This window comes from Mobula hypostoma, chromosome 3 (genome assembly GCF_963921235.1).
Source record: "Mobula hypostoma chromosome 3, sMobHyp1.1, whole genome shotgun sequence".
Lineage (NCBI taxonomy): Eukaryota > Metazoa > Chordata > Chondrichthyes > Myliobatiformes > Myliobatidae > Mobula > Mobula hypostoma.
Genome location: NC_086099.1, coordinates 107,093,075 through 107,113,769, shown reverse-complemented (window position 1 = coordinate 107,113,769; position 20,695 = coordinate 107,093,075). Strand labels below are relative to the sequence as shown.

General features: G+C 36.9%; 1 protein-coding gene across 3 annotated transcripts in view; it reads left to right on the top strand.

The window, feature by feature from the left end:
• The window catches only part of mettl14 (methyltransferase 14, N6-adenosine-methyltransferase subunit), a 58,767-nt gene that overhangs the window by 19,848 nt on the left and 18,224 nt on the right, over positions 1 to 20,695 (top strand). The window contains exons 2-8 of one of the 3 annotated variants that reach the window (XM_063043569.1): positions 3,711 to 3,799; positions 8,679 to 8,693; positions 9,262 to 9,349; positions 11,983 to 12,060; positions 16,615 to 16,702; positions 18,100 to 18,190; positions 18,328 to 18,469. In XM_063043569.1, the coding sequence (XP_062899639.1) occupies positions 3,711 to 3,799; positions 8,679 to 8,693; positions 9,262 to 9,349; positions 11,983 to 12,060; positions 16,615 to 16,702; positions 18,100 to 18,190; positions 18,328 to 18,469 (591 nt within the window). The remainder of the gene's footprint in view (positions 1 to 3,710; positions 3,800 to 8,678; positions 8,694 to 9,261; positions 9,350 to 11,982; positions 12,061 to 16,614; positions 16,703 to 18,099; positions 18,191 to 18,327; positions 18,470 to 20,695) is intronic. The other 2 variants (XM_063043570.1, XM_063043571.1) reach the window with 2 other exon arrangements.

The window sequence follows — 20,695 nt, the reverse complement described above, 5'->3', positions numbered from 1 at the left end:
CCAACAACAGCTGATGAGCCCCATCTTCCCTGTAGTGACTGGTTTTAAGACGACATTAAGCTGCCTTTGTCCTTTCTCATCTCAGTAGAAGTGGTTCCGCTGGGCTTAGTAGCTAAACCACGTGTGAGGGCCATGAACTGGTCATGGTTGTCAGAGGCTGTTTGAGATCCTTGCAGTTGGAAACATTTAATAGGATTCATGGGAGCTCATTAAACTTGCATATGCATACCATTACCACTAGGAACCATACTAGGCAGTTACTTGTATGCAAGAATACTTAAAATATAAGCAGATAATTATTAAACTCCTTAGAAAATAACACTGAAACAGTTTAATCTAAGAATTAAAGAGTCAGATCCAACAAACCTCCCACATTTGATTTTAAATCATACATTTAGAATCATTATATCTGAAAATTCAGAGGCAAAGAAACAGTCAAAAACTGATATGAAATATCATTATTAGATTAGATTAGATTATGAGGACACACAGTCCTCTTTCATTGTCATTTAGTAATGTATGCATTACGAAATGATACAATATTCCTCTGGTGTGATATCACAGAAGCACAGGACAGACCAAGACTGAAAAAACTAACAAAACCACATAATTATAACATATAGTTACAACAGTGCAACAATATCATAACTTGATGAAGAACAGGCCATGGCACAGTAAAAAAGTTCAAAGTCTCTCGAATGTCCCACATCTCACGCAGATGGGAGAAGGAAGAAAACTCTCCCTACCATGCCCGACCACAGTCGGACTCTTGAGTTGTCCGAAAACTTCGAGCCTCTGATCAGCCCTCCGTCACCGAGCACCATCTCTATCCGAACGCTTTGACCTCAGCCTTGGTCACCAGCAGCAGGCAAAGCCGGGGATTTTGGGGCCTTTCCTCCGGAAGATTCTTGATCGCGCAGTGACAGCGGTAGCGAACTGGCATTTCAGAAATTTCTCCAGATGTTCCTCTGTGCTTTCATGTCTGTCTCCATCAAATCAGAATTGTCCACGGCCCCTATTTAACAGATATGATATCATTTCACCGGAGAGCTGCGCGCGCTGCCATCTTCTCCTCCCACCTAATTATGTGCCATATTGTATTATATTGACCATGATTGTTCTTGGTAAATTTTCGTACAGAAGTGCTTTGCCATTGCCTTCTATGCAGTGTCTTTACAAGACGGTAATGGCTAGGGTTACCTAATGCTCTTAAAAGATTGTCTGCCTTGCATTGGTGGTCACATAATCAGGATTTGTGATACCACCATCCACCACCAGCTCCCATGGCTTCACGTGACCCTGATCAGTGGGGGGCTAAGCATGTGCTACATATTGCCTGAGGGTGATCTACAGGCTAGTGGAAGGAAGGAGCACCGTGCACCTCCTTTGATAGTGGCGTATCTCCACCCCACTACCCCATGAAATATCAAAGGATATATATTCATGAATTCATAGGATTATGTCATGATTAGCCAGATTGGTAGGCACACTTACATGAGTTTGAACTATTCTATTAATGATCACCTTTAAATGAATAAAAAATGTAAATTATGTTGAGGCATATTAGTATGAATAATATGACTCATAATATTGAGTAACGCAAGCTTCTGCGACTTGAATGAATCCAATCAAAGAAATCCCATTCTTGATGTATTTCAGCTGCTTCTTTACAAATATTATAGCCAAGTTAGATATGTCTTCAGACTCATCAGGTGTGTAAGTATAACTCTCCTTGCCTATAACTGCAAAGAGAAGACCTATTGCAAGGGTTCCCAACATTTTTATGTTGTGGACCAATACCATTAAGCATGAACTGGAATGTTACCTTCTGAAGTTGAGCAAAAGGTAGTTTTTATAGTGAACACATGAGAAGATTTTGTAGCTTTGTCATGAACATTAGATGTTGGTATATCTCTGGATGAGACATGATTTGGGTTAGGTATGATATTCCCTAAATTATGCTGATTATATTTACATAAATGATCCAGTTTAAAACGATTTGTGAGGGCATGATGATCATATATTTAAGTCTCCCTTGAGAATAATGGATCACAGCCATAATGTGGACATCGCTATTGCTGGAATGTTTAATAAAGAAAGCATGTTCGTTCTGGATCTGCAGGAATGCTAAGCACTGGTGAATATTTTGAAATGTGTCGTATATATTGGCATTGCCAATAGCTAGAGTCAACAGTATCAGCAAGTTCATGTGATACATTGAGTTATCTCATCTGGCACATTATGAATAGGGAAAATTGACAAAAATAAAACAACTAATAATATTAGAATAAACTTCATAATGCCCAGTAGTTATCAACTTGCTTGAAGTGTTCAGTGGTTATTAGTTTACTTACTGTAGCCCAGTAGTGTGGGCACTGTGGCCAAAAGGTTGCTCGCACATTAACTGCAGAGCTGGTTGTCCTCGTCCTTACTGCTTGAGCTTGCTTGCAGTGACTGGTATGTATCCACTTGCTTTTACCTTCAATTTTCACCATCGATTTGGTAGTTACCAGCACTTGATAAGACCCTTCCCATCAAGCTTCCAGTGGATCCTTATCCCAGGAATCAGGGTGTGTCCTCCTCCTGCTGGATCAATCCAAGTGGCTAGAAACAATTTTAGAAGCAGACTGTACAACTTGGGTTAATTTCACACAATAGTTAACTGTCTGCTAGAATGTGTATATCATCCTCTCTCAAATTGAGGGCTCCTGGTAGTAACATAGGACGTCCTATTACCACCTTGAATGGGTGTAATTTAATTGTTTTTATTTGGAGGTGTTGTTCTGATGCTACTTTAAGACCATAGGAAGAAGCTTAGGCCAGGTATGTCTTTCTCATTATACTTAGTCATTGTTTGATGAGAACATTTATTTGATTTGTCTTGATGATTCTGGACAATGAAAAGACCATTCAGTGTTCATCAGTCAACATAATCTGTGACAAATACTCTGAGCGAAATGTGTTCCTCAGTCAGAGTCGATGAGACATGGCACTCCCATCTAGGAATATAGTTCTTGATTAGAGTTTCTGCTGTGTTTGTGGCAGTGGCTTTCCTTGTTGGAATAGGTTACACCCATCTTGAATATTTGTCCACTATTACCAGTATGTCTGAGTATCCTCAACACCTTGGCAAGGTATTGTATTCCACTTGTAAGTATAAAAATAGACCTGGTGGGGCAGGAGCACTTAATGTGGTAGCTTTAATGCTGCTGCAGGAATTGTTTTCAGTTTCGAGTGTTTGCCAAGCTTGTCCCCTGAACTTCGGATTCCATCACTATTGGGAGAATCTGTTGATCATCTTTTGCACCCCAGTATGTCCTAGAGAGTATATCTGCTGTGCCAGATAATCTTGTCTGTAATGGAGTTCAACTTCATTTCCGACACTACCAATACTTAGCACAAAACAAATGTTTGTGTGGTATTTAATTCAGATTATTTTAAGATTTCTTTTCTTAAAATCTATATTATTATATTAGTGTTGACTTTTAAAGGCACTTTTTACCTGTTGGAAACACCTAGGTGTGAAAGTAAAATACTGTAAAATTCATATTTTTGCACAATAACATCTGATTCTTTTAAAGGCATTAAAACAGTAAATCATTGCAATTTTACCCTTCTATAGCCTTTCTAACAATATTTTGCTGAATTAACTTTTCTTCTGTAACCTAACTAATGCACAGCTTTCCCCCCCCCCCCCCCACCCTTCTTAGCTAGGAGCTGAAAGTGCAGATAACATTGGAGCAGTTTTGAACAGCAAAGAAGAACAGAGGGAGATTGCTGAAACCAGGGAAACTTGCAGGTTAGTAGGAAGGCAACTGTTTGCTAAATCTTTCTGGATTAGGTTTCTTGTAAGGTATTTAGGAGATTAAATTTAATAGGGTGTTTAAATTTGGATCACTATTAAAGGTTCAAAGATTTATTTATTATCAAAGCAGGTATTCCTGTACAAATTTTGCCTGTAATACATTAGGCTTTCCCTTTATTTATAGTTTTTTAATTATAAAGTTATTAAGCAAGCAACTTTGTTGAAATCATTGCTTGAAGTTGCTCTTCTGAGATGTCATAGAACAATTCCTTCTTTGCATATACCATATGCATGTTTGTGCTTTCATCAGCCTCAAGCATGGAATCTCCACCTCAGCAAAAGAAGAATTGTATGTATGAATCTGCATCTCATAATACAATATCTCATTGTTATTTATTTTATTCAATATATTCTATTATACCCAACTCAGTTTTAAGAAGTTAATATGCTGTAGAATTTTCCTTTCGTATATGAAATATGAATTTACCTGTTTTGGGTCTGGCAAAAGTGTACAAACTTTTACACTTGACATCAATCTCTTGTATACATTGGGGAAAGACTGATTTTGTAACTTGATAATGTTACAGTTTTAAAGCCTAAATCAGACTGACTACATACTCAAAAGATCTTTTGAACTCTTTTGATAAGTTTTCAAATATTATTTCTTCCCAAATGCTGAACAACTTTTAATCTGTACTTGTTTATGCTGAAAAGCTCTGCTCCCCGGATGCCTGTGCTTGTTCTTTGTCGTCAAGGAGTATTCAGTTTATAACTATTTAGCAATTTCCAATCCCACTTTTACTGATTTATGTACAAGCTTTGTACATTAGCATCACTGTGACTCTCACTTTCATGTTTATCTAAGCTTGCTACTGGGTAAATCTGTGAAATGTGATGGTTGCAGAATTGTGCATCATCTGCCATACGTTTCATTTTAAATTGGGATTCTAAATCAGTATTACAGCTGCCTAAACAGCAGATTCTTCTGTTTTAAGAATTAAGAGGCATGATCAGTAGAAAAAAAAGTGTCTTGTGAGTTGATTGAATCAAAAATTTCCATATCTCATATGAAAATTAGATTCAGCCTAAAATGAAATAAAATCATGTTGTTAGTTTCAAAATCTGGATCAATTAACAAAAAACACTATTGCTGATGGTGCCCCTCTGTAATATATTGTGGTCTCCTGTGCGTTTGCTTCAATTCCAGTCTTACTGATGTATGTTCGATATTTCATTGTTCTGCAATGACATTAAATACACGCAACATATTTAGAAGATTACTATTAAACAGGACTTTGTTTTTATAGTGGCAAGCTTAGGAATAATAAAAGTGAGATCAACTTTTACTTTGATGAAACTGGCTATATATATCAAATCTCTACAGTTTATTGGTCGAGTAACTGCATAAGTTCTAAATGGGTAAATTGAGTGTGTTGTAATTTCATAGAACATAGAAAACCTACAGCACAATACAGTCCCTTCGGCCCACAAAGCTGTGCTGAACATGCCCTTACCTTAGAAATTACCTAGGGTTACCCATAGCCCTCCATTTTTCTGTGCTCTATGTACCTGCCCAGGAGTCTCTTAGAAGACCCTATCGTATCCACCTCCACTACCATTGCTGGCAGCCCATTCCACACACTCACCACTCTCTGTATACAAAAAAAACCTTACCCCTGACATCTCCTCTGTACCTTCCAAGCACCTTAAAACTGTACCATATCTTTCTGCATCTGAGCTATTTCATCATATAAAGTGCAACATTTTCATTAGGTAGTTGAAAATTGAATAACGTTGTATTCATAATAGTTAGAACTGATGTAATATTCTCAGCTCTAGTGTTATGTGATGACACAGTAAAATTGATTTTGCAGCAAACCCAACCTGTGTTGAATTGCACTGTGCTTGCAATCAGAGCTGAGTTAAACAAAATATGTCTTTTTCCTGTTGTGACTCAGAATAGTACTGCAGGAATTTATACAGAAGTTAATGTTTTTTTTGTACTTTTATGGTAGTATAGCAATGTCATTAGTAAGGCTAGCAATTTAAGGTTGAATTATGGCCAGTTTGTTCTGATTTTCCTTTCCCGTGACATAGTGACATTATGGGTGGAGCCCAGCATAAAATGAAGAGTCCTTAAAATCTACAAGGAATATTTTTGAGTAGGTGTGTTAATGGAACAAATAAAGGAGAATCTTTTCCTTTCCATTCATAAAAAACAGATATGCACTATTATGTGCTTGATCTTACAAATGATTGTATTAACCCCTTATTTCTTTAAGAAATCTTGTTCCTACAGAGCACACAGAGTTGTTTTGGAAAGTGGGTTGACCAAGAAAAATTGAAATGCTAAACTGGCCCGATGGTCTTTAATTCTTGGAATAATATGGTAGCTTCAGAACTTTACTCATTTATAGTATAGATGAGTATTTTTATAATTGCAAACTATCTGTTTTTAGATGCATAGAGATTGAACAGAGTGAAGAAAAGGTATAGATCAAAATTGCATATAACATGAAGCTGGTAAGCACTTGGTTTGGTGTAAAGAGCTGATGGGAATAAGCTGCACTGAAGTGTTAACAATTTCATGATGGTATTAGCAAATCCTGCCACTACAAAATAGATTTCTCTTTATAGTTTGAGTGATTATTGCCAAATACTCCATTATTAAAGGAGTTTTAAAAACTAATTCTGTCTGTAATCAGAATAGCTCTTAATTCTACTCCTGTCCCTATAACCAGCTTGTGAACATCTTTTTCCATGTTTAGCTTACTGTTGGATTTGGATCCCTTTACAATATATTTGAACCTAAAATTATTGAAAATATGCCATTTAGAATGTTCGTAATTACTATAAAATTATTATAATACTGAGTTTAAAAACTGCTTTTAACAGCCTGAAGTATGTAATCAGCTTTGTGGAAAATTTATATGTTAGAAAGCCATTGAAAGTTGATAGGTTGTATTTTACAACTAACCTTATGACTAGCTGTTGAAATAAGAGTACCTGGCTTGTACTTCTCACCATGGTATTTAATGTCTTAACATTAAAATACAAAATGCTTGACATTTAATGTGCTTCATTTTTGGGTTTCAGTGAAGCTATAGATATCTTTTGGATAAAATTGATTATTTCACAGAAGTTACATAGCAATCCAACCAAACTGCTTTAGAATATTTTCGCAAATTAAATATGTAATGTAAGGTTTAGTCTGTGAGAAGGTTGTAAAATTTTCTCTGCAATATTGCAAAATAACTAGTGTTTCAGTCTTTCCTTGGAGAAGGATCAATGATTCGACAAGTCAAAAGGCGTATCACACAATTGGTGCACTGAATTATTGTTCCAAACTTGTATACATGAGGTCAAATCAACTAAATTGCAGTTGAATCCTAATGTGCAACCTGATATAATACAGTGGTTTTGACCACAAGAATTTGCAGAAGTCCAAATGAGCAGAAAGCATTTTTAAAAAATTGTTTCCATGTAATTTTATTACAGTTTTATGTTTATTCAAAGTTCAAAGTAGATTTGTTATCAAAGTATGTATACTATATACAGCCTTGAGATTTATCACGTTACAGGCGGCGTCAAATCAAAGAAACACAATAGAACCCATTAAAAAGATCATCAGATATCCAATGTGGAAAAATAAATTATACAAACAATAAAAATTAAGCAAATAACATTGAGAAATAAAGTTCACAGCCTCAAAGCCAGTCATAGATGAACCAGGAGCCCATTAGTTGCAGGCCACGGCACAAGTGCAGTGCAGATTTGAGTAAACATCACCAAGCAGTGAGCTGAACATGGCCCAACCCTTGCATCTGGCCGCGACGTCCTGAGCTTTTCAGTCTGGTTCTTTATTTTCAGTGGAGCTGCGACCATTGTTCACAGAATTTACTTAATCAAGTTTGGATCTGCACTGACCTATGCAACAATTAGGATCCTTTAGATATCCTGTAGATATTTAGATTCCAATCCAGTGTGTTTTGAAACACACTGATGTTCTGTTAGGGAATCAATGCAACCAAGTTTTGGTAGAGCAGTGATCCATTTAATGGAAGAATAGTACATTGACTGTTACTACCCCATAGGTTAACAACTCTGTAAACATGACTTTTATTAACAATATTGTTTTAGCTAAACTGATAATAGATAGTAGAACTCCACTGTCAACAAATAAGCTCTCGAAGTACTACTTAGAAAATGGCCTTTTCCTCTTTCCCCTTTACTTTAAGCTCCATCAGAAATATCTTTGCATCAGCAGCTTGATAAGACATGGTCTTAAGATGATGTCCTATTAAGATGTTCTATTAAAGCTTTTTTTTTTCCTGCAAGCATTCGGAAGACTTCATTTTCTAGCAATTGTATAGCATCTGAGTGCCAAAAAATACTTGTCTCTTCCATCCTAAATTTTCATTAGTATTTGATAAGGTTTTAAAAGTAAAAGTACCTCAGTTAAACTACAGTGCACCCATTGCTGTTCTGGAGAAATACTATTGCACATTCCTGTTTTTTTTAAAATCCTTTACCATGGGAAATGGCATGTTTTATAGATAACCGTGATACACAAAAGAACTTTTTTAAAGGTTGCAGTGAACGTAATCAAAATTTGTCCTGTTTTGTGATTCTTTTGGTACAATTCAGTGCAGTTCTATCACCATCAGTTTTTTGTATACGTAAAATGCTTAATCACTTCATTAAGATTTGGGATTATATTAAGCATCAAAAATATGTAAACTGGAATGAATGGGGCAATTTGGATGCAACATCCATGAATCTTCTAGCTGAAAGTTTTAGTTAGTAAAGTCCAATTTAATCAAAGCACAACAATTTTAGATGATGATGCGTTTTTGTTTCCTTTTTTTTAAAGGAGCAGACTATTCTGGTGAGTACTTTTAAAAGAAAAAAAATATTTCTCCAAAGATTTCATGGAGAATGCAGCTTTAATATTGGTACATTCCTCCTGCAAATGGGGTCATGTGCTAAAATTCCACAACCAATTTGAGAGAGAGCTTTAGTTGGACACATTTCTATAACCTTTTCAATTATGGTAGTATTTTTAAAAAGAACAAGGGTATTTGCATTTTAATTCAAATAATGTATTGTGAGATCCTCTATTTCCTCCTTGCATTTGGTTTCAAGTTTCGTATTCCATATTAAAGCTCCATTTATAACCAGTAGTGAAAACTTAATAATTTAATGTAGCCAAATTATTTTGTTCTGCCAGCATCATTAACTTGCAGAATGTAATATATTTTTGTGTAAATTAATTCATGGAATGGGAGGGCTAAGAAGGATAATTTGGAGATGGCCAGAATAATTTTCGATTGTTTACATTATTTATGCAGTATATTTTGCATGTGCATGTAAGAGAAATATTCTTACATCTATTGTTATTTTGTGGAGGTCATGCCTTTTTAAAACTAAATCAATATTTTGTTTGGTGATTCCAGGGCAACTTATGACACATCTGCCTCAATTACGAAGCGGAAGCTTCCAGAAGAAGGGGAAGCCATTGAAGAAGAATTTGAAGAATACAAAGTAATAATGTTATGCAGTGCTTTTGTGTTTAGTCATCCTCAGGAAAAATAGAGATGTATGCTTTCCATTTTCTTTTATCTCACTTATCATATTTTAAAAAAGAAAATCTTGGAAGTACTTCCAGTGAAGCCATTTGTAACTTGGTTTCATTGGAAATTGTGGGCGTGTCTTGAAAAAACACTTATGTTGAGTTAATATAAACATTAAGTTAATGGTGTTGAAAGTAGAGAGTCCAGTTTATTGGCATTGGAATTGTTTTAATGTATGATATATAATCTTCCATATGACTTTTTTGTAAATTGTAACTGCACATTTTGCTAAGTTTTAAGGGAAAATTGAATTTACTTAATGCTTGGTCCAAGTTTGAATAATTTATTTTTAAGAAAATGTATTTGAAGTATGCATTTGTATCAGAGGAATTATTCTTAGTGATATCTTGATTTAATTTTGATGTTTAATTATAACAGTAGTTTATTGGAAGTTCAATGTAAAAACTGAAAACTGTGGAAATATGCAGTTGGTTAGCTATCATTTTCTTGAATCAGACCACAAATGTGACTGATCTGTTGAATCTGACTTTCTGTTTTTATTTCAGATTTCCATTAAACATAGAAACATAGGAAATAGGTGCAGGAGTAGGCCATTCAGCCCTCCGAGCCTGCACCGCCATTCAGTATGATCATGGCTGATCATCCAACTCAGAACCCTGTACCTGCCTTCTCTCCATACTCCCTGATCCCTTTAGCCACAAGGACCATATCGAACTCCACAGATTCACCACTCTCTGTGTGAAGAAGTTTTTCCTAATCTCGGTCCTAAAAGGCTTCCCCTTTATCCTCAAACCGTGACCCCTCGTTCTGGACTTCCCCAACATCGGGAACAATCTTCCTTCATCTAGCCTGTCCAATCCCTTTAGGATTTTATACGTTTCAATCAGATCCCCCCTCAATCTTCTAAATTCCAATGAGTATAAGCCTAGTCGATCCAGTCTTTCATCATATGAAAGTCCTGCCATCCCAGGAATCAATCTGGTGAACCTTCTTTGTACTCCCTCTATGGCAAGAATGTCTTTCCTCAGATTAGGGGACCAAAACTGCACACAACACTCCAGGTGTGGTCTCACCAAGGCCTTGTACAACTGCAGTAGTACCTCCCTGCTCCTGTACTCGAATCCTCTTGCTATGAATGCCAGCGTACCATTCAGCTTTTTCACCGCCATTATCTGCTGTTTTGATTATTACTAACTAGAAGTTGCTTTATATAGTGATTTGAGGAAATGCTTGTCATGCCTGTCTTGTAATCCAAAAGCACTTGGTTGTCTCATTAAATGTTTCAACTTGATTTCATACCATTTTATAACACGGTAGAAATGATCAAGGCAAATTGCTAACTATTTACTTTCATTCTCCCTTCTAAGTAGGCATTAACCTTCCTTTTAAAGTTAAAGCTCCCTTCCACTAGTATTTTGTTTAGGAACCATATTCTAATTACCATCTGCCCATTAACAACATCTCAAATAATTATTTCATTTGAAAATAAATAAAACCTGCATATGTTGAAAATTGAATAGGAAGAGAAACTGTTTGAAATGGCAGGTCAGAAAGCATTTGTGGAAAGAGAAATAGTTCATGCATTAAATTGAAGTTCTTATGTCAGAATTTTTAGAGGGGGAAAACAAGTTAGTTTTAGGTTGTGGTAGATGGGGCAGAAATGGATAGGTTAAAGAAATTATCTTTGATTGGATGAGGCAGAGAGATCCACGGTGATATGTTATAGAAGGCCTCTGATCAAATGGATTAAATGAGTCAGCTACAAGAGTATGAAGATATAGCCAAAGTGCAAAATGCTGCAAATTACAGGCTGTGGGACATGCCCAACTTGTTCAGGTATGCTCAGAGAAAACTGAGCCAATATCGCAGATGGATGACTTGCAGCAAAGTTAGTCTAGAAGGCTGCAACCTGCCCAAAGAAGAGGTGCTCTTCCTTTGATTTGCGCTCAGCTCCACTGTAATAATGTAGGGGGCCATAAACAGGTTACATTGTGAGTATGGTGCCAAATTAAAGGATAGGAAACTTTATCAACTTGTTCTTACTCCTTTTTACATGCCTTTCAATCTGTCCTTCTAAAATGCATTGCTACTGTTCTGTGACCTATATTTTGGTATTATGTTGATCACCTTTTGCAGAGGGCTTTGTTTGTGATTTAAGCTATTGGAATAATATTGAATGCCAGTAATGTGTATGCTCAAAAATAAAATAGAACTTTTTTTGAAAAAAAGTTTGCATATTTTTAAGTATACTTATCTCAAATAAATGGTCCGTGGTAAGTTGCATTATGTTTGTTCTCTGCACCCTGCCTTTGAAGTTAATTCCATGAGATGAAGAGAGATGCACATCATTCCTCCACAAGAAGACATGTTTATAGGGGCCTTGATATGTTAAGTTGACAAAGAGTATTAATGATTTACTTTAGATTGAGAGAAAAGTGTTGAATACATTCTACCCAGCCTATACAAATATGCTATTCTAAAATGGTCTATGTATATGCAAAAATTGAATTCATTCTGTCCTGAGTGGAAGCTACCCTGGAATCTTGGATCTATTTAGACATTTAATGTTCACTCTCTTGGCAGGATGAAGTTGTAGAAGAGGAGGAAACAGAAATGCAATATAATGAGGAAATCTACAAAGATTCCAGCACGTTTTTAAAGGTAAGTATATTTTCATCTCATGATCTTTAAATATTGATGTGACAAAAATGTAGTAGGGTTCAAATGATCTAAATAATAGGATATACTTCAAATTAAATATCAGGATCTTTTTTTAACATTTTGCTTAAATTGCATTTGTGATAGTAATATTGACCAGACTGAAAAATTCCACCTTAAAAGTTGACTGTCCATTTCCCTTCACACGTGCTGACTGACCCAGTGAATTCCTCCCAGTTTTTCTCCAGATTTCAAAATTCAGTCTTTGTGTGAAGTAAAATTGATGTTTGATATGAAATGCCAAAATACTGATCATGCAAGCAAGCCAATATTTACTCTATCTCCTCTAAAAGATTTGTAAGAAAATGATAAAGCATTACCATTTCATGTACAGTACATTATCATTACATGAGGCATATAGGGTAATCTGATCACAATAAATATACTAAATTCAAAAATATGGTGTAAAATGTTTATTGTAAGCTTGGGAAAAAATAGTAAAAAGCATTGCTGTAATGGTAATTTTCACTAAAGTAACAGCAGGTTTATTTCATCAGTGGTTGGAAGCAGCACTCGATGGTGTGTTATGTCAGAATCATGTTTACCATCATTGATATATGTTCTGAAATTAGTTGTTCATTGCAGCATACAGTGCAAAATATATAAAATTACTCTAAGTTACAATAAAAAAAATAAATTGTGCAAATGAAGAACTGTTCAGAAATGTGATGGCAGAGGAGGAGAAGCTGTTCCTAACACATTAAGAATGGGTCTTCATGCTCTTGTACCTCCTCCCTGATATTAGTAATGAGAAGAGAGTATGTTCCAGGTAGTGAGGGTCTTTAATGATGGATATCACCTTCTTGACGCACCACTATTTGCCGATGTCTTCAATGCTGGAGTGGCTTGTGCCCATGATGTATCTGGCAGAATCTTCGACCTTCTGCAGTCTTTTACAATCCTGTGCTTTGGCACCTTCAAACCGCGCAATGATGCAACCAGTCAAATTGTTCTCCACGGTACAACTGTAAAAATTTGAAGTACCAAATTTCAAACCCCTAATGAAGTGGAGCCACTAACTTCATGATTGCATCAATATGTTGGGCCCAGGATAGATCCTCTGTGATGTTGAAGCCTAGGAACTTGAAGCTGCTCACCCTTTCCAGTCTGACTTCCTCCATGAAGATTGGTGTGTGTTCTCCTGACTTCCTCTTCCTGAAGTCCACAATCAATTCCTCGTTTGTGCTAACTCTTCTAGCTGCTATACTCACTCCTTGCGTGGACTTCGGTCCCAAGTCTGCTGATTTTGAAGATGGATACATTTGTTAAATGGTTTTGTGTGTCTGTGGCTGCAAATTTCAGTTATAGTAGTTCTGAACAAGAGTATTTGATGATTCCTTTGTAGGCTGTGCACCAAAAGTTGGCACTTTATTTGGTGCCATCATTACTTTCTGCTCTAGCTATTACAAATTGAAGGGATTTAAAACCCTGAAGAATATAAAGATGGCTATATTTTAGTTAATAAACATCAATATTTATCAGGCATTGGTAAGTTAACTTGAATTTATATGGTACCTTCAAGGAAAGCATCCCTCGATGCACCATAGGAATGTACTCAAACAAAAATTCCATCTAGCCAAGTGATAACCTTGAGAGTTGACCAAAAGTTTGAATGTTTGCTTTCAAAAGGTGGCACTTGCCATTTACATTGTCCTTCCTTGTCCCAATTTTTTTTAACCAGGTGAAATACTTTTAAAAGTGTAGTTATCAACAAAATATAGAAAACGCAGGAGCTAACTTGTGCATTATGTCCTTTCACGTAGCTATGTGTTAACTGGGTTCTATTGTTTTGTAGTGTTCTAAAATGCTGCAGGTAGTTTATCCTCTGCAAAACCAGTTTGCATCTGCATTTAATAGCCAATCCAACATACTCAGCCCAATAGCCTTCCCTCAGTATTGCATCAATGTGCCAGTCTGGATGCTTGTGCTCATGTCATTACAACCTTTTGGTAGTTAATAGGTGCGAGAAGGGTATGCTGTGATTAAAATAAAAGGATTCTGCAGTTAGGTACAGATGAGTGAGTGAAAACTTAAAAAAAAAAAATTCGGAATAGGATAGTTGAGGTTATGAACTTCAATAGGAGAAATCTTAATTATTACTTTTATGGAGAAATATTGCAGATGAGCCAAGTGCAGAGGGATCTAGGTATCCTTGTGCATGAATAACAGGCAGGTGCAGCCAATGGTTAGGAAGGCAAATGGGCTAGCTGTTATTGCAGGAAGTTGGCAGTTTAGGAATAGGGAAGTATTGTTACAATTAATGTACAAGATACTAGTCAGCTGGTGTACAATGCACAACTTTGACCACTTTACTTATGGAAAGATATACCGTTATGGCATTCGTCGTCGTCGTAGGTCGCATCTGGAATTTCCAGTTGGCGGACAATTTCCCTCCATGCCGCTCTGACATATTGGGAAATCATGTACTTGGCAGGTTACAGCAGTGGTTTGCCTTTGCCTTCAGCCAGGTCAGTTTAAAGAGATCACCACCTCTTGCAGTGGATGACCAGGACGTCTAAGTGTCTTGTCATGCTCTTAGCATTCCACAACGCCTGCTGGCCTGCCTTCTTGACTGTTAGACCATTAATCAATCTCCTCCGCTCAATCTGCCAGGGCCAGACTTCACACGCTGGGACAGGCAGATCCCCTACCTCACCGAGGGTTGAAGACCCGTCGACTACCCTCACCTGGTTTAGCCCGTCCGCCGAGACGGTTTACCGGGGTGTGGCCGCTGCGTGTGTTACAGCTACTTGGAGCCGCAGGTGAGAGCTGAGCGCCAGGTGGGGACCAAAAGTGGACGAGCTGCCCTGAAAAAGGGCACGTCGGCCCCCAACCCCACCACAGGTGCTGCCCCTCCCTAGACACCCCGTACACCCCATAATGGCATTAGAAGCAATTAAAAATGGCATTCAAGATAATTAAAAGGGGTTCACTAGCCTAATTCCTGGGATGAGAGGGCTGTTCAAACTGTAAAGGAAATTAAATTCATATTCATTAGAGTTTAGAATAATAATGTCATAGGACTGACACATATATAAAACCATTAGAAGGTGTAATGGCGTGGATGAGAATGTTTCACTGGTGGGTAAACCCTGAACAGAGGACATAGTTATATGGCAATAGTTTAAAATTACGGTGTATAGTAATTTTATTGCCATGGTGATGAATCTCAGCGTTCTCTGCTCCAGAGGGTTATGGACACTAGATTGTTGGGGGTGATATTTAAAGAGGTAGCAAATGACCTTATCCAGTAATTCAGACTTCTGTCATTTGATTTTGGGTTAGAATTGAAAGGCCATTTTTTATGTATACAAGAATAGTTTAAATCTATGAAATTATGCTTGGAAAATTCTTATTCTATAAACATTATTTATGCTTTTCCAACTATGTTAATGAAATATTTATATGAAAAAGTTTAGGATATTACACAACACTAGAATTCTTTTGGGTGGCATTAATGGAAAATGACTGGTGCTCCACCATGCTGGAGTTTTGAATGTAGCTACTCTTTTTACCAATAGGAAAAGCTGCCGATTTTGAGTTATGGTCGGTGTCTAGGAAATGACTGATCTACCTTTTTCATCCTAATAAGTACAGCAGTATTGGCTGCAGGAGAGGTTGTACTGAATTACATTTGAGAGTTGTGTCCTGCAAGAACAGTTTATAAGTATTGAAGTATTACAATGTACACCATGGATCTCTGTTCAAGTTTGTTTTGTTTACATTGTTCCAACTATTAGCAATTGCTTCTGGGGTAAGATTGAACAGAACCAAAATGTCAGTTTTAAATGGAACAATTTATGAATGCTTGGGGTTAGGGGTAGTAAGGACAGCAAAGTTGACCTTGCATTGTGATTTCTTTTGGGCAATTTGTGTGCCAAATATGCAGACTGAAAATTTTAATGTTTGTTGATCTGATCACTTGTTATATTGCTTCTCATCAATCAGTTTATGATCTGATTGACAAATTTGACTTTAGATACATTAGATACATGTTATCTACAGAAAATTTATGACAACCTAATTACAAATTTTCATTTTAAGCAACTTCGAGAAAACGTTAAAGGTTCAATAAAATAATTTTAAAGGCAGAAAAGGATTAATAATTAGCATCGAAAGTTTTCTGGTTATGTACTCAATAAATACAACTAGTCCAAGTTCTGAGCAAGCAACTGCGACATTAAAATAATACAAAGACATAAAAAAATCGATACACACAATAAACTTAAAACTAATGCAGTGTTCTTTGATTTCACACCAAATAATCCAGCAATTCAGGCAATGCAATTTATTATACTCAACTTTGAAATTGTCAGGTTATAGGTGAGAAAGAAAAATTGATGTTGAATCTGGACTCTGTAAAGGCAAGAAAAGACAATTTCAGGACTTGTAAATTTAGCTTTGTTTCTACTTTGCATTAGAATACAGTTGTTCATGCTGTCTTAATCTCCTTTTGCTTTTTGTTTGACCTGGCTAATACATGCAGTGTTCCACCAGGGTACACAAAGCTTGAATCCACACAATGACTACTGTCAGCATTTTGTGGACACTGGTCATCGCCCTCAAAACTTCATTCGTGATGTAGGTAAGTTAAAGCAATAACCAGTGTGTCCTTCGGACTTGTCCACAGAAATAGTTCTGATGACAATCATCATGGAAAAGTGCAGCAAGACTGATACATCACCAGACCAAAACTAAACATAGGGCTTTCAGAGGCACTTGTGTTCCCAGTGAAGCTGTGCTTTATATTGGTATCAGTGTATTTGCTGGACTTTAGAAGATTCGGGTTCTTGATTAGTATGGGTGTCAGTGGTTACAGGGAGAAGGTAGGAGAACAGGGTTGAGTGGGATAATAAATCAGCTGTGATTGAATGGAGCTGCAGACTCAGTGGGCCAACTGGCCTCATTCTGCTCCTATGTCTTATTGTCTTCCATACTTTTGGGTAATAACCTGAGCTGCAGTTGTGCTCTTGGAGCATCAGATTGTGCAATACCCTCAATGAGTGATACACATTTGATTCTCAGCTTCACTGGGAGCACGTACCCCTGAAAGCCCATCAATGCTTAGTTTCCTTTGGCAGAAAACTGCAGGAAGAATTCAGCAGGTCAAGCATCATCTATGGGGAAAAAGATATTGCCAATGTTTCAAGTTGACACCTTATGTCAAGAATGAGAGTAGAGTGGAAAGACAGCCAGTATAGGAAGAAGGAGGGGGTGAGATTGGGGCTGTGGTAGGTGATAGTGGATGGAAGAGGGGTGAAGGATAATGGGCAAAAGGGGATGGAAGATGGCCAGGTAGGTGTTAGGTGCTAATAGAAAAGGGGGAATAAAATGTGTGGGAGGAGGGTGAAGATGGCAACAAAAATTAGAGGGTGAAGAGTAGAAATGCAAAGATTATAAGTGCTAAAATCTGGTAAGTAAAGAATGTGGTAATGGGAACTTTCAAGGGAGATACAAGGGGCAGATGGAACCACACGTGTAAGGGGTATGGGTTATCAGATCGGTAAAATGTGTGGGTAATAGTTTGAGTAGATCCAGGAGGGATAGGAGGATGGGTGCCAGAAAGTAGGAGTAGTAGGGCGAACTATTTGTAAAAGAAGGAAAATGGAAAGACCAGAGGTTGATTGGAAACTCTGGAGCTAGGGGGTTCACTGAATTGGAACATTCAATATTCATAACATTTGATCATAGGTGTTAGTTTTGTACAGGTGAAGATTTTCAACCTGTCAGCTTTTCATTCTTTTATAGCTTGAGGCTTGTTGGAATTGTAGTTTATTTTTAACTATAATTTTTTTTTAGAAATTAAGAAATAAAGTGATTTCTTAAGTGTAGAGTAAGAAAATGGTGCTAAGTTAACTGTCAACTATTAACATCTTTAGTGGTGGAACAAACTTCTGTTGGATTTCATCCCATTTATGTTCCAACTATCATTCATTCAACCAAAGCTTGTCTGAATCAAAATCTATTTCAATTTCCTTGCAGGCCTTGCTGACAGATTCGAAGAATACCCTAAACTCCGTGAACTTATCCGGCTGAAGGATGACTTAATTTCACAAACTAATACTCCTCCCATGTAAGTGATGCCTTGTGTAATTCTTGACAAAGATTGATTTTGTGTCAGGTGCTCAAATGAGGTAGTCGAGAAGTGTTCTTAAGAAGCATACATTTATAAGATTTACTTTAAAACTAACGTCATTTTTCTGTGAACAGGTATTTACAGGCTGATCTGGAGACATTTGATCTTAGAGAACTAAAGAGCAAATTTGACGTTATTTTGGTTGAACCACCTTTGGAAGAATATTACAGAGAAACTGGAGTAACAGCCATTGAAAAATGCTGGACATGGGATGATGTGAGTTGTTTTTCTTGCAATGTTTTTATTATCATTCTACAAATTATTTTTCTAAATGTTTGTTCCTTCTATTTTTTTAAAGAACAAATAGGTGCATGTTTACATCCAGATATTAATTTGCCATTATTTTTTGATAAAAATTGTTTCAGACTACCAAGGCTTTTTTATTAATACATATAATTGGTATGTTGGCCACGTATCATTACCAATTAACTTTTTGAAGGGCACAAGCAATGTTTCTGATGCTCAGCTCACACAAAGCTGGAGGAACTCAAAGCAGGTCAAGCAGGTACCTGACCAGTGGAGGGAGACAAAAACAGTCGATGTTTCAGGTTGAGATCTTTCATCTCAACTGAAGCATTGTTTGTTTCTTTTCCTCCACTGATGTTCCTGAGGTCTTCTAGCCTTATGTGTCTGTTGCTCAAGATTTACAGCATCTGAAGAATCTCTTGGGTCTCTGCAGTTGTTAAACTGTTTATTCATGGTTCAAAATAATATCAAATTTGAAGTGGTCTATTTTTCAGTATTGGCAAAATAAAACACTCGGTTGTATAGCTCTATCATTATGGTCTAATGCATTCAAAAGTCCATTTGTTGATTGTATAGCTGATATCCATGGCTTGCATTACCATTGCATAAAATAAGTTCGAGTTTACACTGAAGCATATATTGGCATTTGCTTGTCTTTACCTTATTGAAAGATTGCTTAATCAGGTGGTAATTTCCAATTGGTGGACTTTGAAAGGAAAATCTCAGCTGGGTGGTTATGTTCTACCAGTTTTTGCCCATTAATAGACCAGTAATTGTAGAATTCCTTTCCAGATTGTTATTGAGTTATCAACTCACTTATTTCCGGTTCTCATACTTCTGCTGTTGCCCATTTTCTGTTCTTCACAGAAGCCCCCACTTTCGACAAATCATCTTTCATCATTTCTGATATGCCTTCAGCATCATGTCACCGAAAATGCATCTTTCCCTCGCCTTTTTTATCCTGCAATACCCAGACTGCCAGCCACCACCAACAGATGATGCTCTTGTAACATCAAACAGTATAGTGCAGGAACAGTCCTTCAGCTGGCAATTTTTGTTAATGATCATGATGCCAGTCTAAACTAATCCCATCTGCCTGCACATGATCCATTTCCCTCTGTTCTCCACCTGTCCGTGTGTTTGTCTAGGCGCCTCATTATTGATGCTGTCAGTCTTATTTCTATTACCTCTTCTAGTAGGGCATTCCACATATCAGCTACTTGGTGTATTTGTAAACAAGGAAAATACATGCCTCGTACATTCCCCTTAAAGTTTCTCCCTCTCATTTATGCTCTTTAGTATTTGACCTTTTCCACCCTGGGAAAATACACTGGCTGTCTACCATATCTATCCCCTCATTATTTTATCAACTACAATTAGGTTGCCTCTCAACCTCTGACATTCCAGCAAAAACAATCCAATTTTGTGCAGTGCCTTCTGGTAGCTGGTATATGCAACAATTGAGGCAACATCCCAGTAAACCTCTTCTGCACCCTTTACAAAGCTTTCACTTCCTTTCTAGTCTTAATATAGATCTAAACTCAATCTACCTTTCTGAAGATCTAAGCTCAATCTAACTTTTTTCAGCCTAATTTCCAACTGATGTATCACATAAGCTTCCTCGTTGTCCACAAGTCCACAAGTTCCTTGTCTATTAACTTGCTGATCAAATCACCTATATTTTCATTTTATCAAAAACAACAGGTACCAGAGTAGTGGTCACAAACCTCCTTCTATGTCACCTTCCTTACAACCACAGTTGTAGTCTTTGTCACCACTTGCTTTCTCACCTTCCAGAACTACAATCATTTTACCTAGCTGTCCTTCAGTATAGCATTCTGCATTCAGTGCTGTCTGTTGTGTCTGAGCCATATGGAAGCTGTAATTTGGAAATATAGAAGTCTATTCACGTAGCAAACCACCAGGAGGACCCAAGAGAATCTCACACTCCTGACACAATATTTATTTTTTTTTTAACAATTACAAGATAAAATTTACTAGCTTCATCTGCTGTAATCACCTACATTTTGTATATAGTCAGGTAAACTTAGAGAATTACATATTGTACAAAGGTAGCACATCCCAACTAGCAGAACCCTTTTGAATATTCAATACTGGTGCCAAAAGTTTCAGTACAAACTCCAGACATCCAAAATACAACTTCTGTTACAGTCTTGAAGTATGGCTTCATGAATA